Source organism: Eretmochelys imbricata, chromosome 8, assembly GCF_965152235.1.
Source record: "Eretmochelys imbricata isolate rEreImb1 chromosome 8, rEreImb1.hap1, whole genome shotgun sequence".
Taxonomy (NCBI): Eukaryota; Metazoa; Chordata; order Testudines; family Cheloniidae; genus Eretmochelys; species Eretmochelys imbricata.
Window position 1 is genome coordinate 39,215,692 of NC_135579.1, and position 13,350 is coordinate 39,229,041.

Sequence of the window (13,350 nt, forward strand, 5' to 3'; positions counted from 1 at the left end):
GGTGCATTTGCTGTTGCTCCCAGTTAAGAGCTAATTCCACACCCTGAACTGCTGGGCTGTATTGCACGGACTCAGCCTGAGCTATAAACTGTGAATTGCCCTGATTGAGGAACTGGGGTGGAGAGACTGATTAAGGCCTGGACTTGATTGTCAGTCAGGCCTGCTCACTGCCCTGATTGAAGGATTGGGCAGAGGGACTAACTGCTACTTGGATTAATCACCAGGTGGACTCATTAGCTGGGAGCTGTGCCTTGCTTGAGAAACAGCAAGGAGGTGCAGCCTACCTCCCTGTCCAAAGGGGAGAGACACGTGTCCCTCCTTACAAACTCAAATGTGAAATTGAAGAACCACTAACTGTGGTATAAAACCTATCATTTAAATCAGCTTCTGTACCAAATGACTGGAGGATAGCTAATGTGATGCCAATTTTTTAAAAGGCTCCAGCAGTGACCCTGGCAATTGTAGGCCAGTAAGCCTAACTTCAGTATGGGGCAAACTAGAAAAGAATGATCAGACACATAGATGAACATGATTTGTTGGGGAAGAGTCAACACTGTTTTTGTAAGGGGAAATCATGCCTCGCCAATCTACTAGAATTCTTTGAGGGGGTCAACAAGCATGTGGCCAAGGGATCTAGTGGATACAGTGAACTTAGATTTTCAGAAAGCCTTTCACAAGGTCCCTCGCCAAAGGCTCTTAAGTAAAGTTAGCTGTCATGGGATAAAAAGGAAGGTCCTCTCATGGATTGAGAACTGGTTAAAAGACAGGAAACAAAGGGTAGGAATAAATGGTCAGTTCTCAGAATGGAGAGAGGTAAATAGTGGTGTCCCTCAGGGATCTGTACTAGGCCCAGTCCTATTTCACATATTCATAAATGATTTGGAAAAAGGGGTAAACAGTGAGGTGGCAAAATTTGCAGATGATACAAAACTACTCAAGAAAGTTAAGTCCAAAGCAGACTGCGAAGAGTTACAAAGGGATCTCACAAAACTGAGTGACTGGGCAACAAAATGGCAGATGAAATTCAATGTTGATTGAAAACCATAATCCCAACCAGTGTTTCCTCTAATTTTTCCCACCCGTGTGTGGAATGGATTTTGTTGCATGCACCAATATAGAGGTGATGTGTCACACATCACCTTCATATCATTGCACATGTAAGCAGAGTCAGGATGAGCTCCACCCTGACATCTGGTGGTGAGGTGTGGTAAGTTGTGGAAAAGAACTTCAGGGGATGATCTCATTTGCATAGGCACACCCACCCGGCCTAGAATGAGGCCATAACTGCCCAAATGGTCACTTTGGCTGTTGTGGGATCCCCAGTGTCTCTGTTATTGGGGCAGGAAGAATAAATTGTTATTACCCTGATTACGGGAACTGTGCTGGGAACTGTACTTGGCCTTTTGTTATGATGGAGGGAGTCACCATCAACTAAGTAGCACTCGCTAGGCAAGGGACATGGGTTCCAAAACTCTGTGAATTGAAAGAGGTATTAGTACCTGGTGGTGTGGGCCCCTTTGTGAGGGCCCAAAACACTATTGCACCTGTCTCTCTCTACTGTGGAATGTCAGAACTAATTTTGGTTCTATTAAGAGTCTTGCTACAGGTACTGTGCTAAATTCACTTTAGCCTTATAGTGCACCAGCACTAAGGTTCCTACTACTATGAGCTGAAATCACTGAGCACTGTGTCAAGTAGTGGGGAGCTGGAAGATCTAGAGTGCAGTGGTGCTGTTCATGGATAGGCTGGCAGAGTGTTCGTGGGACGGCGAGGTGACCTTTGCAGAGTGGAGCCGTTTGTGAGACAGTGGAGTGTTTGTGAGATGGCGAGGTGAGCTGTGCAGAGCTGTTTGTGAGACGGTGGAGTGGCGTGTTCGTGAGACGGTGAGCTGTGCAGAGCGGAGCCGTTCGTGAGACAGCGGAGCCCTGTGGGGCAGTCAGCTTCAGGTCACATAAGGTACCCCTTACCTCTTTCCCCCAAACACAGGCACATTTTTAGCCAGACTGGGGAGTAACACTCTGCAGATGAACTTTTGAACTCTGGGGCTAGACTTCTTGGACTTTGGGTGATTTGTGGATTGCTGGACTCAAGAGATGTTTGGGTTCTGGGACTCAAGAACCCGAGGGAAAGGATGTGGCCCAATTTGCTGGGGTGGGTCTTTGCTCATGGTTTGGTTAATGAATACTAGTTGTGGTGTTTCCCCAATTTAATGCTGATGTCGTTTACCTCATGTTATTAAAGATTCTCTGCTACACGAGACTCTGTGCTTGCCAGAGGGGAAGTATTGCTTCTTTGAGGTGCCCAGGGGGTGTGTAAGATTTTCCCAGGTCACTGGGTGGGGGCTCGAGCCAGTTTTGCATTTGCTTTGATGAGGGGGAACCCCTGTGTACTGAACCCGGCCCTTGCTGTTATCAACTTGGCCTGGCAGAAGGGTTACACACATAACAAAATTCATGTGGTGGGGTGGGGCTGAGGGGTTTGGAGTGTGGGAGGGAGTTCGGGGGTGGGGCAGAAGGTTGGGGTGCAGGGCTGTGAGGGCTCCGGCTGGGGGTGCAGGCTTTGGGGTAGGGTTGGGGATGAGGTGCTCAGGGCTGGGGCAGAGGGTTGGGGTGTGAGGAATCTGGCTGGGGGTGCTGACTGGGGTGGGAATGAGGGGTTTGGGGTGCGGTAAGGTGTTCTGGGGCTATGGCAGGGAGAGAGGACTCCCCCTAGCTCTTTCTCCCTGCTGCAGCAGCAGCAGCAGCTGGGTTAGGGGAGAGAGGCACCTCTCCCTCCGGGGCAGCTCTGGGGCTGCAGGATAGTCGCACCTCCCCCTGCCTCTGCAGGTCTGGCCAGGGCTGGGTTCAGGAACAGGCCCTCCAGCTGCAACAGGTCCGGGCTGTGGCAGGGTCTGGGCCATGCTGTGCTGCCCCAACTGCAGTCGGGTCCAGCCCAGGCCATCCGGGTTCAGGCCAGGCCGCCCTGTGCTGCCCTGGCCATGGCTGGGTCCAGGCGGTGCTGCCTGTGTTCAGGCCAGGCCACCGTGGCTGGGTCCGGGTCACGCCATACCGCCCTGGCCATGGCTGGGTCCAGGCCGTGCTGTGCCACCCCGGACAGATCCAGGCCAGGGTAGGGACACCCCAGCCATGGCAGGTCTGGGCTGTGGCATAATTGGGGCCTGGAGGCTGCCTCGGCCGTGGCAGGTTGGGGCCGGGCTAGGTTGGGGCCGTGGGAGGGCCGCCCCTGCCCTGGCCGTGGTGGGGAGGGATAGCTCAGTGGTTTGAGCATTGGCCTGCTAAACCCAGGGTTGTGAGTTCAATCCTTGAGGGGGCCATTTAGGGATCTGGGGCAAAAATTGGGGATTAGTCCTGCTTTGAGCAGGGGGTTGGACTAGATGACCTCCTGTGGTCCCTTCCAACACTGATATTATAACTCTATGAGGTCCCTGGGCAGGTTCCCTGAGTGTCTGTGCGGTGCTAAATAGGCTGCTGCACGGCCAGGCAGCTTACAGGGAACTTAGATCCCAGCTGTACTTGTAACCCTTCTGCCCATCACAGTTGGCAACAACAAGGGCCGGGTTCAGTATCTAGGACAGAGGCGGGCAAACTACGGCCCCGCAGGACAGTCCTGCCTGGCCCCTGAGCTCCTGCCCAGGGAGGCTAGACCCCAGCCCCGCCACGCTGCCCTGTGGGGAGCACTCTGGCCTGCCCCTCCTTCGGGGCAGCATAGCTTGTGCCCGCCCACCTCCCAGGCTTTCTAATAAGCCAGTCCTGCCACTCTGAGCGGCATGGTAAGGGGGTGGGGAGCAGGGTGGTGGTGGTGGGATAAGGGGCAGTGGATTCAATTTCGATAACACAATGCAAAACCGGCTTGAGCCCCCACCCAGTGACCTGGGACAATTACATACCACCCCCCTGGGCACCTCTGAGAGGCGATGCTTCTCCTCTTGCAAGCACAGAGTCTGAGTGTAGCAAAAGCCTTTTAATAAAGGAAGGGAAACAATGCAGCATTTTGTTGGGGAAACACCACAAACAGGATTCATGACACAAACCATGAGCAAAAGACCCACCTGAAGTCAGTTTGGCAGTGTCCTTTTCCCCACAGGGTCTTAAGTCCAGCAACCCAGCAGTTACCCCACCCGTGGTTTCTGTCCTTAGTCAGTGCAGCCCCCAGAATTCAGAAGTTCATCTGCAGAGATTACCTCCCAGCCTGGGTGGAAGTGGGGGGAGGTATGGGGGCATCTTACATGCTCCACTGCTCAGGTCAACAGCTGCTTGCCATGCCTCTCTGTGTGGTTCTGCTGCAGTCCTCAGTGCTAGCCATCCTGCTAGCTGCTTGCTAATATGTCTTCAGGCCCCCCCCAACACAGCACTCAGTAACTTCAGCTCTCTAGTGATTTCAGCTGTCAGTAGGGGGCCACCAGTGTTAGCACACTCAGAACCACTAGCCCAAGGTAGACTTAATGCTTAGACCTGGGTATCTGTGATTTCAGCTCTGCAGCATGTAACAAGACTCCTAATAGAGTCAAAATTAGCTCTATTATTACACAATAGCAACAAAATAGACACAAAACAGAACTAAAAACCCCTCTCTCTCACTTCACTGTTCTTTGGAACCCATATCCCTTGCCTAGCGAGTGCTACTTAGTTGAGGGCAAGTCCCTCCATCATAAAATGTCAAGTACAGTTCTACTGTCCTTGATTTACATAACCAGGATAACAACACTTTATTACTCCTGCCACAATAACAAAGAGACTGGGGATCCCACAGCAGCCAAAGTGACCATTTGGGCAAGCAGTCCCATCATGCTAAGCGGGGTGGGTGTGCCCATGCAAACGAGCTCAGCCCCTGAAGTTCTTTTCCACAACTCACCACCAGATGTCAGGGTAAAGCTCATTCTGACTCTACTTACATACATATAAAATGATGGTGTCTAAATTAGCTGTTACCACTCAAGAAAGATCTTGGAGTTATTGTGGATAGTTCTCTGAAAACATCCACTCAATCTGCAGCGGCAGTCAAAAAAGGGAACAGAATGCTGGGAATAATTAAAAAAGGGATAGATAATAAGACAGAAAATGTCATATTGCCTCTATATAAATCCATGATATGCCCACATCTTGAATTCGGTATGCAGACGAGGTCGCCACATCTCAAAAAAGATATATTGGAATTGGAAAAGGTTCAGAAAATGGCAACAAAAATTATTAAGGGTATGGAATGGTTTACGTATGAGGAGAGATTAATAAGACTGGGACTTTTTAGCTTGGAAAATGGAGGATATGATACATGTCTATAAAATCATGAGTGGTGTGGAGGAAAGTAAATAAGGAAGTGTTATTTACTCCTTCTCATAACACAAGAATTAGAGGTCACCAAATGAAATTAATAGGCAGCAGGTTTAAAACAAACAGAAGTATTTCTTCACACAATGCACAGTCAACCTGTGGAACTCTTTGCCAGAGGATGTTGTGAAGGTCAAGACTATAACGGGGTTCAAAAAAGAACTAGATAAGTCCATGGAGAATAGGTCCATCAATGGCTATTAGCCAGGATGGGCAGGGATGGTGTCCCTATCCTCTGTTTGACAGAAGCTGGGAATGAATGAGAGGGGATGGATCACTTGATGATTACCTGTTCTGTTCATTCCCTCTGGGGCACCAGTTTTGTGCGGGTTCCTGGTCCCACTTCCCAGGGTCCACTACTGGCACCACACGTGAGGTGAAGTGGCAGCTCAGTCCCGGCCCCGTACTTGGGGTCCCGGCTGCCACCGGCCCCTCACTCAGGGCTCTTTTGCTGGCCCCACACCCGGGATCCCAGCTGCAAGACCCACACCTGGGGCTCTGCTCCCACCCCCAGCTGTGGTCCCAGGCTCAGTTCCCTTACTCCTGTCCGCGTCCCCCCCTCCCAGAGCCAGCTCTGGGCAGAGGGAGCACAGACGGGGTAAGGGGACGGTGCAAGGTAAAAAGTTTGGGGACCACTGGCTTTCAGCACCCCCCCACACTGTAAAAATTGTTCCAGCACCACTGCTTGTCTTTCTCTGGTTTGTGACTCACTCAGAGCTTGCGGGGAGCTAAGCGGCCCAACACCTACAGAGTGGCAGCAGGGCTCATGCGCAGAGGCAGAAACTTAGGCAATGAGTGAGGTTAGGGGCCACAGGTTCGGTGCACATGTTGTGCAGTGGAGTCAAAAGTGGGACTTAGGTGCCTAAATCTGAGATTTAGGTGCCTAAGTCGGGGGTGTAGGCACCTGAGTACCTTCAGGGCTCAGGGTCCTGGCCATTGTAACTGTAACAAGAGAAACACAGGCGTTTGCACTTGGCTAATCTACATCATTCAGCAACAGCAGCTCTCCCTGCTTCCCAGCAGAGCGTTCTGAGCCTTCACTATTCTTAGCAAGGCTTCTCCTGAATGTGTCCCAGGACACCCCGAAGTGCGAGCTTAAACAATGAACAGGACACAGCCAGCTCCAGCTTGGCTCAGAACACATACGGCTCATTCTCAGGCCAGCAGGATGGGGGCGTGTTATGTTTGATTTGAAAGGAAATAACTGTTTTTGTCCCAAAACTATTCCCTGCATGTGTGACCCCAACATCACAGGCTTCAGAACCCCAGAGGGAAACTGACTCCCACTGTGCATCATCGACCCAGAGAAGACAAAGGCAAAGCCAAGAAGCAAGCAAACAGCAGGCCCCCGGGTGGGTGCTTACATAGCCTTACCCCGTGAATAGGCTAGAGTGCTCTTAGGGATGAAGGCAAAGAAACATGTTTGTTTCAAGCAGGATTTTTCACCTGACAGTGTCGCTTTAAGACAACACCACAGAGGGGTGCCAGTGTAAATGAGCCAAGTCTACTTTGCACCTCAGTCCCCATGCCTTGGTCGTATGGGCTCCAAGAGTGCCCAGATCGCTAACCCTTACTCCCCAAGTAACACCACTGGAGTTCATAGGGCATTGCACTGAACAGAGACCCATTGCTCACTTGCAGATTCCTTTATTTGCACTTGCTTCCGTTCTAACATGGGGACAGGTAAGTCGGCAGGCGACAGCAGTCCAAAATGCCCACCAGTGTCCAATTTGCAATGAAAGAGGTGCTGGGGCGCAAGCAGGTTTTTTTTACATTCATATCTGATACAGGAAGCCCAGAAGTACCAGGGCTCTAAATGGCCACGCCTGGAGGTGCCGGGGCTCAGGCCTGGCACAAATAAAGCACAGTTGCCCGTAAATGGGTACGCATCCGAAAATGAGCCTGAGCTACTTTCTGGGAGCTGTAGCGCTTCAGCGTAGCCACTCACTGCTGCGGATGGGAAGGGTTCTCCCATTGCTGTAGTTAATCTGCCACCCTGAGAGGTGATAACTCAGTTGACAGAAGAAGTCTTCCCTCAACCGCGTGCTTTCTGCACCAGGAGTCAGGTCGCCTTAACTGCGTCGCTCAAGTGGGTGGATTTTTCACACACCTGAGTGACGTAGCTGGATTGACCTAGCTTGTTAGTGTAGCCCTGGCCTAAGTGACCCCAAGGCTTCCTGGAGTCTAGAACTAGCTGTGTGTGCATGTGTGTGTGCATATGTTTGCGTGTGTGTACACACATGTAGAAACTTGGCACTAAGCAGCTTCAGTGAAACACATCAAGGCAGATTTGTACCCTCCAAACACACAAGGAGATTGAAAGTGGCAGAGAGGCCCCTGGCCACAGTGGAGGTTTGTCCCAACTCCTCCTGGCAGCACTGTGTCCAGGGAAAGGAGGGGATGAGAGTGGGTGCTGGCGGGGAGTCCCAGCACCTGGGGACAAAGCATGCTGTTGTTGTGGCACTGGCTGCACCTGCACTGGGCTCTTACCTTGATTTTCTGCACTGTCCGGCTCTCCCCCGGCACCTGGCTCCACACCATCACCCCACCCTTGTTGTACTGGCTATGCCAGCCCTCCAGGCTCTCGCACTGGTCCCTGAATGAGCTGAAGTCAGAGTCGTCTGGGATATAAACCATCTCCCTTCCTCTCGACATGGAGATGAGCTTTGCCCGGCCCAGAGTGCCGTGGCCAGTGTGCGCCAGCCACCGGGGCCTGGGAAGTGGCTTTGCAGCACCTGGCACAGGATGGGTCTCGCCTGGCCTGCTGAGAAACTTCCAGCTGCCGTCCTGGCTCTGCTCAGCTTTGTCTTGAGCTGGCTGCTCCGCTGTGCTGCGTCCCTGCCCTACTCACCCTGCCGCCCTCACCCCCAGAGCCTGGAGTCCATCCCTCTGCTCTCCCCAAACCTCCCCTTGCCAGGAGCTGTACACTGTGTCCTCTGGCAGCCCCTGGGCTGGAGAACTGCTGCTCCTACTCTCTCCGTTCCAGAGACTGCACTGTGCAGAGTAATTATCAGGAAGGCTCCTTCTCTGCAGTTGTTAATGCAGCTACTGGGAGCTCAGATATCAGATAAGCTCTTCCGACTGGTATCCCATTCCCTGGCCAGCAGGATCTCTGCTCCTCTATTATTCAGCAGGTAATATCACACAGGTGTTTCAGATTTCTGCTCCAAGCTGCTCCCCACTTTCCCTCCCCCGTCGCTCGCTGGCTTCTGTCTCACAGTCTCTGGGCTGGATTTTGCAGCACTGAGTTACAGAACAGCTGATCACCTGCTGGGAACAGCAGCTAGCCACTGAGTCTGATGGGCCTTGCTAACTGCAGGGCATGGGCCAGAGGGGTCAGAGAGGGGACAGGCCTGCCTCGGCCAGCCTGCAGAATCACGCCTGTCCAGGACAAACCGCAAGGCTCTGGCAGTGGGTTCAAAGGCCAGGCTGTCTCCTGCTGGCACTGCCTATGACTGAGGGGCAGGGCAGTGCTTTTTTGTGACCCCGAGAACCCCTCAGTGTCAATGACAAAGGGTTCAATGTCATGTAACTGCAGCGCCTACCATGCCTGACGAACTCGCTACACCTAACACATTGCTGTCATGGTGTTTATCTACAAAGAATGTTGTGTAAGATCAGACCTGCGACTGGTCATCAATATCACTGTGAAATGTACGTACTGACACTTGCATGAGGAATTATGAATACTCACTGATATTATGCTTTATAGTCTAACCAAACAGAGAACTGGGTTTTCCCCCAGACAAGAAAGCGGAGGGTTACCGCCCTCTCTAGTGAATGTTTTTGAGCTGCTGCCTGTGTTAATCTCACTTATAATATCTGTATCCCATACTGTAAGGTAATATTTGAGCAGTTGAGTTGTGAATCCCTGTGACTGTGTAAATCCACCGGACAGTAGAGAGACATTAACTAGTGTGAAGGGCTGGTCTCCAACAGACAGTTAGTTAAAAAAACAACATACATAAATAAATACAAATATCTTTTATTGGGCCAACTTCAGTTATCTCTCTCACCAGCAGTAGTTGGTCCACTAAAATATATTACCTCACCCACCTTGTCTCTCCAGTATCTCAACGGTGTCATGTGAAGTATTGTGTGTAAACTGTGTAAACGCAATGGCCTTGAAAATCATTTTGTGATGTATGTCTGGGTTGGGTACGAAGAGCTATAGACGTGGGCTGGAAATATGTTCTTAAAATGTTCAAAAAACCCAGCCTGCCCTAAACAAAGGAATGTGTATTTACTCTCTGATCAGCTTTCTCACTGGCAGAGGACAATGGGAGTACATTTACATATAAGGTAAGCAAAGCCATCAAGCTGAACGAGCAGGGAAGAACCTTATTTAACAATCAGATTGGAGGACAGAATCTGCACCCCAGAAAGCCCTCCCAGTTCCTGAGGCAGAGACAATGGACTTTGAGTAACATAAGGGCAGCAAAAAGACCTTTAAGTGATTCATCACTGAGGGGGCATAGGGTACAGCTCCCTAAGAGCCTGGGAAAGTGGCTTCCTAGTCTGGAGGGCTGGGGATGCTGGCAACTTGGTATAAAGAAGAAAACTGCAGAGGCAAAGATTGTAACTTGCTAACATTAAGCTGTAGTCACTAGAAAGTCTGGTTTGTTTGGTTTATAACCAGACCTGTCTCTCTTTCTCTTGCTTAGGATCACTTAAAGCTCTGCTCTTTGATAATAAATTTATTCTTGTTTTATTTCAAAACCATCTCAATGCTGGGGGTTAGAGTGACGTGTGAGTCTTCAGCTCACCTGCCAGGTTGATGTGTGCCCTGTCTCTATGCAGGCAGTGAACATACTCATTTCTGTAAGTGTCCAGAGAGAGGGACTGGACACTGCAGGGTGATGTCTGTGGGGAACTTGCGAGCTGGGGTTCACTGCCTTGTGGCTTAGACTGACATAGTGCTGCAGAGTTTGCTGGCAAGGTGACAGGCTGGCGTGGCTGGGAGCTGACAGCTTATCTGCAGCAAAGCTCTCTCTTGCAGAGGCTGAGAGTGGTAACACAAGGGGCTCACAGCTCTGGGTGTCCAGAACACAATGTCACACCCCTTCTATTGGAGACACTCCGTTTTGCTACTCTGACCAGACCCTCCTGTCCTTCCCGCCAGCCCCTTCCCTGTCTAAGGGCTCCTCAAAGCCTGCAGAAGATGCGGCCCTGGCACTGTGTGTGGGTGGAGGATTGAGTGTGCACTGCCCAGCTGGACTTTGATAATTGGTTTCAAACTAACGTGTCTCCAGTACATAGTAGGGTGCTTCATGTGTCCTTTCCATGTAGGAGCTGCACTCTCCTGGCCTGGGGGGTGTTTTGTGTGTGGAGAAACGGCAGCTCTGCCTCGTGTTTCTGGGCTAACTAGACCTTCGAGCCCAGGCAGGTGTGAGGAGTGGCTGTGCTCCATGTGCTACTGGACTGACCAGAAGTCTGAACTACCAGCAGGTCTATACCTGTGGCCTGAGCATTCCCACTCAAGCTGAGCTGGGCCTGGCATGTTTCCATCCCATGCAGAGCTGAGACTCTGGATGCACCAGCCCCCAGCTGAGCTGAAGAGACGAGTACGGACCCTCCCCGTGTCCCTGGACACCCCACCTCCAGCCCAGCCACGGAGGCAAACACGGACCCTCCCCGCATCCCTGGACGCTCTGCCCCCAGCCCAGCTACAGAGTCAAACACAGCCTCCCCGGGCAGACTGCCGAGGCTATTACAGTATTTGTGCTTTGATTATTATGCAAAAAGGGCCTCAAGTTGGCACCTCCCCATTGTTTCCTTTGAGGAGCAGCTGGTATATTTTGTGAGGGCTTCTCTCATTGTTCGGACCATTTGCAGCCCAGTGCACAAAGACCTTCCCCTTCATCACCCCTTTCTTTGATCTTGTGCCACTCTTACCCAAACAGCGCCCGCCTGCTTTGTCAGTGCATCTCTCCCCTAGCCATGAGGCCCTCTGCATCCTGTGCAGGCCAGAGGACACTCTTCTAAAGCCTTCTCAGGCCATCTTCCATCTGACCCCTCACTTTGTGGTGCCTTTGCTGGGCATGGATAGGGTCATCAGCTGTGCTGAGTCCATAGGGGGATTCTACTGTCCTCTGGCTTGATCCCTGCTCCACTCATCTTGACTTCGCCCCATGGTCTCTGCCAGTGGCCAGGTTTGAGCACCACAGGGGGGTGTTTGTGTGTGGATGGGTGGGGCAGGAGATTGCAAGGGTTCAGAGGGCGAGGAAGGGTTGAAAAGGGCTGTTTGAACCCATGGAATCCCTTCTTTGACCCCAATGCCCTGCCCCTGCAATGTGCACCCAAAACCTGCACAGACCCCAGTGAAGGCCGTAATGGCCCAAGTAGGTTGAGGCTCCCCAGGGCACACCCCATGCAGGAGCCAGGCCAGATATTGTAAAATTCAACTTTGAAAAGACTCAAATGAAATTATGGGCCAACTATTCAATTTCCCCCAACCTTCGCAATCAGGGAATGGGCCTGAGGTTGGGACAAACCTGCGAGGTTTATAAAGATCTTCCTGGTCCCCCGCCGATTCACAGTGTTCAAAGCTGCCCCTTCGCAGCTGCTGCCGCCAATGTCTGGGTCATGTTTCCTCAGAGCATTGCACTCGCATGGACGCCCCGTAACCAGTGATGAGCTGCCAAAATCTTAACAACCGGTTCCCTATAAAAAGCTATGATTTAAGGGATGTGCCCCAGTATGTATTTTTTGTACCAACGGGGTTACCATACGTCCGTATTTTCCCTGGACAGCGATTTAAGAACCAAAAAGCCTGACCTGTCCGGGAAAATACGGATGTATGTTAACCCTGCCTAAGGTTCCTTTTTAAAAAGATGGGTCTGAACTAGAAATGAGCTCTGTTTCACATGTGTGGGTCCCCGCCACTCCCTGGGGGTGTGCTAGGGTGACCAGATGTTTCGATTTTATAGGGACAGTCCCGATTTTGGGGTCTTTTTCTTATATAGGCTCCTATTACCCCCCACCCCCTGTCCTGATTTTTCACACTTGCTGTCTGGTCACCCTAGGGTGTGCACATGTGTGGGTCCCAGCTGCTCCATGCCCCCCCTCATTGAAGCAGGTGTGCAGGGTTACTGCCCTGGGAACTGCAGGGCACCAGTGGACGTGGGGCTAGCTGCAAACAGAGGTGTGTACAGGGCTAGCTGGAAGCAGGGGGTGCGGGGCTGGCTGCGGGCAGGGCAGGAGCTGACTAGAGATAGGGGCTGGCTGCAGGCAGGGCACGGGGGTGCAGGGCTGGCTGGAGACAGCAGGTGGCTGGAGGCAGGACAGGGGGTGTGGCAGGGGCTGGTGCGGGCAGGGCAGGGGGTGCACCAGGGGCTGGTGTGGGCAGGGGGTGCAGAGGTGGCTGGAGACAGGGGCTGGTGCGGTCAGGGGGTGCGGCTGGAGACAGGGGCTGGCTGCAGGCAGGGGGTGCAGGGGGTGGCTGGAGGCAGGGGCTGGCTGCAGGCAGGGGGTGCGGCAGGGGCTGGCTGCAGGCAGGGGGTGCCTGCATGCAGGGGATGCAGGGGTGGCTGAAGACAGGGCAGGGGGGTGCGGGGGTGGCTGGAGGCAGGGGCTGGCTGCCGACAGAGGGTGCAGGGGGTGGCTGGAGGCAGGACAGGGGGTGCAGCAGGGGCTGGCTGCAGGCAGGAGGTGCAGGGAGTGGCTGGAAGCAAGGGCTGGCTGCAGGCAGAGGGTGGCTGGAGACGGGGGCTGGCTGCAGGCAGAGGGTGCAGGGGTGGCTGGAGGCAGGGGCTGGTGCGGGCAGTGGGTGTGGGGGCGGCTGGAGACAGGGGCTGGCTGCAGGCAGGGGGTGCAGGGGGTGGCTGGAGGCAGGGGCTGGCTGCAGGCAGGGGGTGCGGCAGGGGCTGGCTGCAGGCAGGGGGTGCCTGCATGCAGGGGATGCAGGGGTGGCTGAAGACAGGGCAGGGGGGTGCGGGGGTGGCTGGAGGCAGGGGCTGGCTGCCGACAGAGGGTGCAGGGGGTGGCTGGAGGCAGGACAGGGGGTGCAGCAGGGGCTGGCTGCAGG

At 53.0% G+C, this 13,350-nt stretch overlaps 1 protein-coding gene across 1 annotated transcript in view; it reads right to left on the reverse strand.

Moving 5' to 3' along the window:
• The window catches only part of LOC144269198 (START domain-containing protein 10-like), a 32,240-nt gene extending 24,261 nt beyond the window's left edge, over positions 1-7,979 (reverse strand). The window contains exon 1 of the mRNA XM_077824707.1: positions 7,815-7,979. Coding sequence (XP_077680833.1) covers positions 7,815-7,979 — 165 coding nt within the window. The remainder of the gene's footprint in view (positions 1-7,814) is intronic.
• Positions 7,980-13,350: the final 5,371 nt, after the last annotated feature.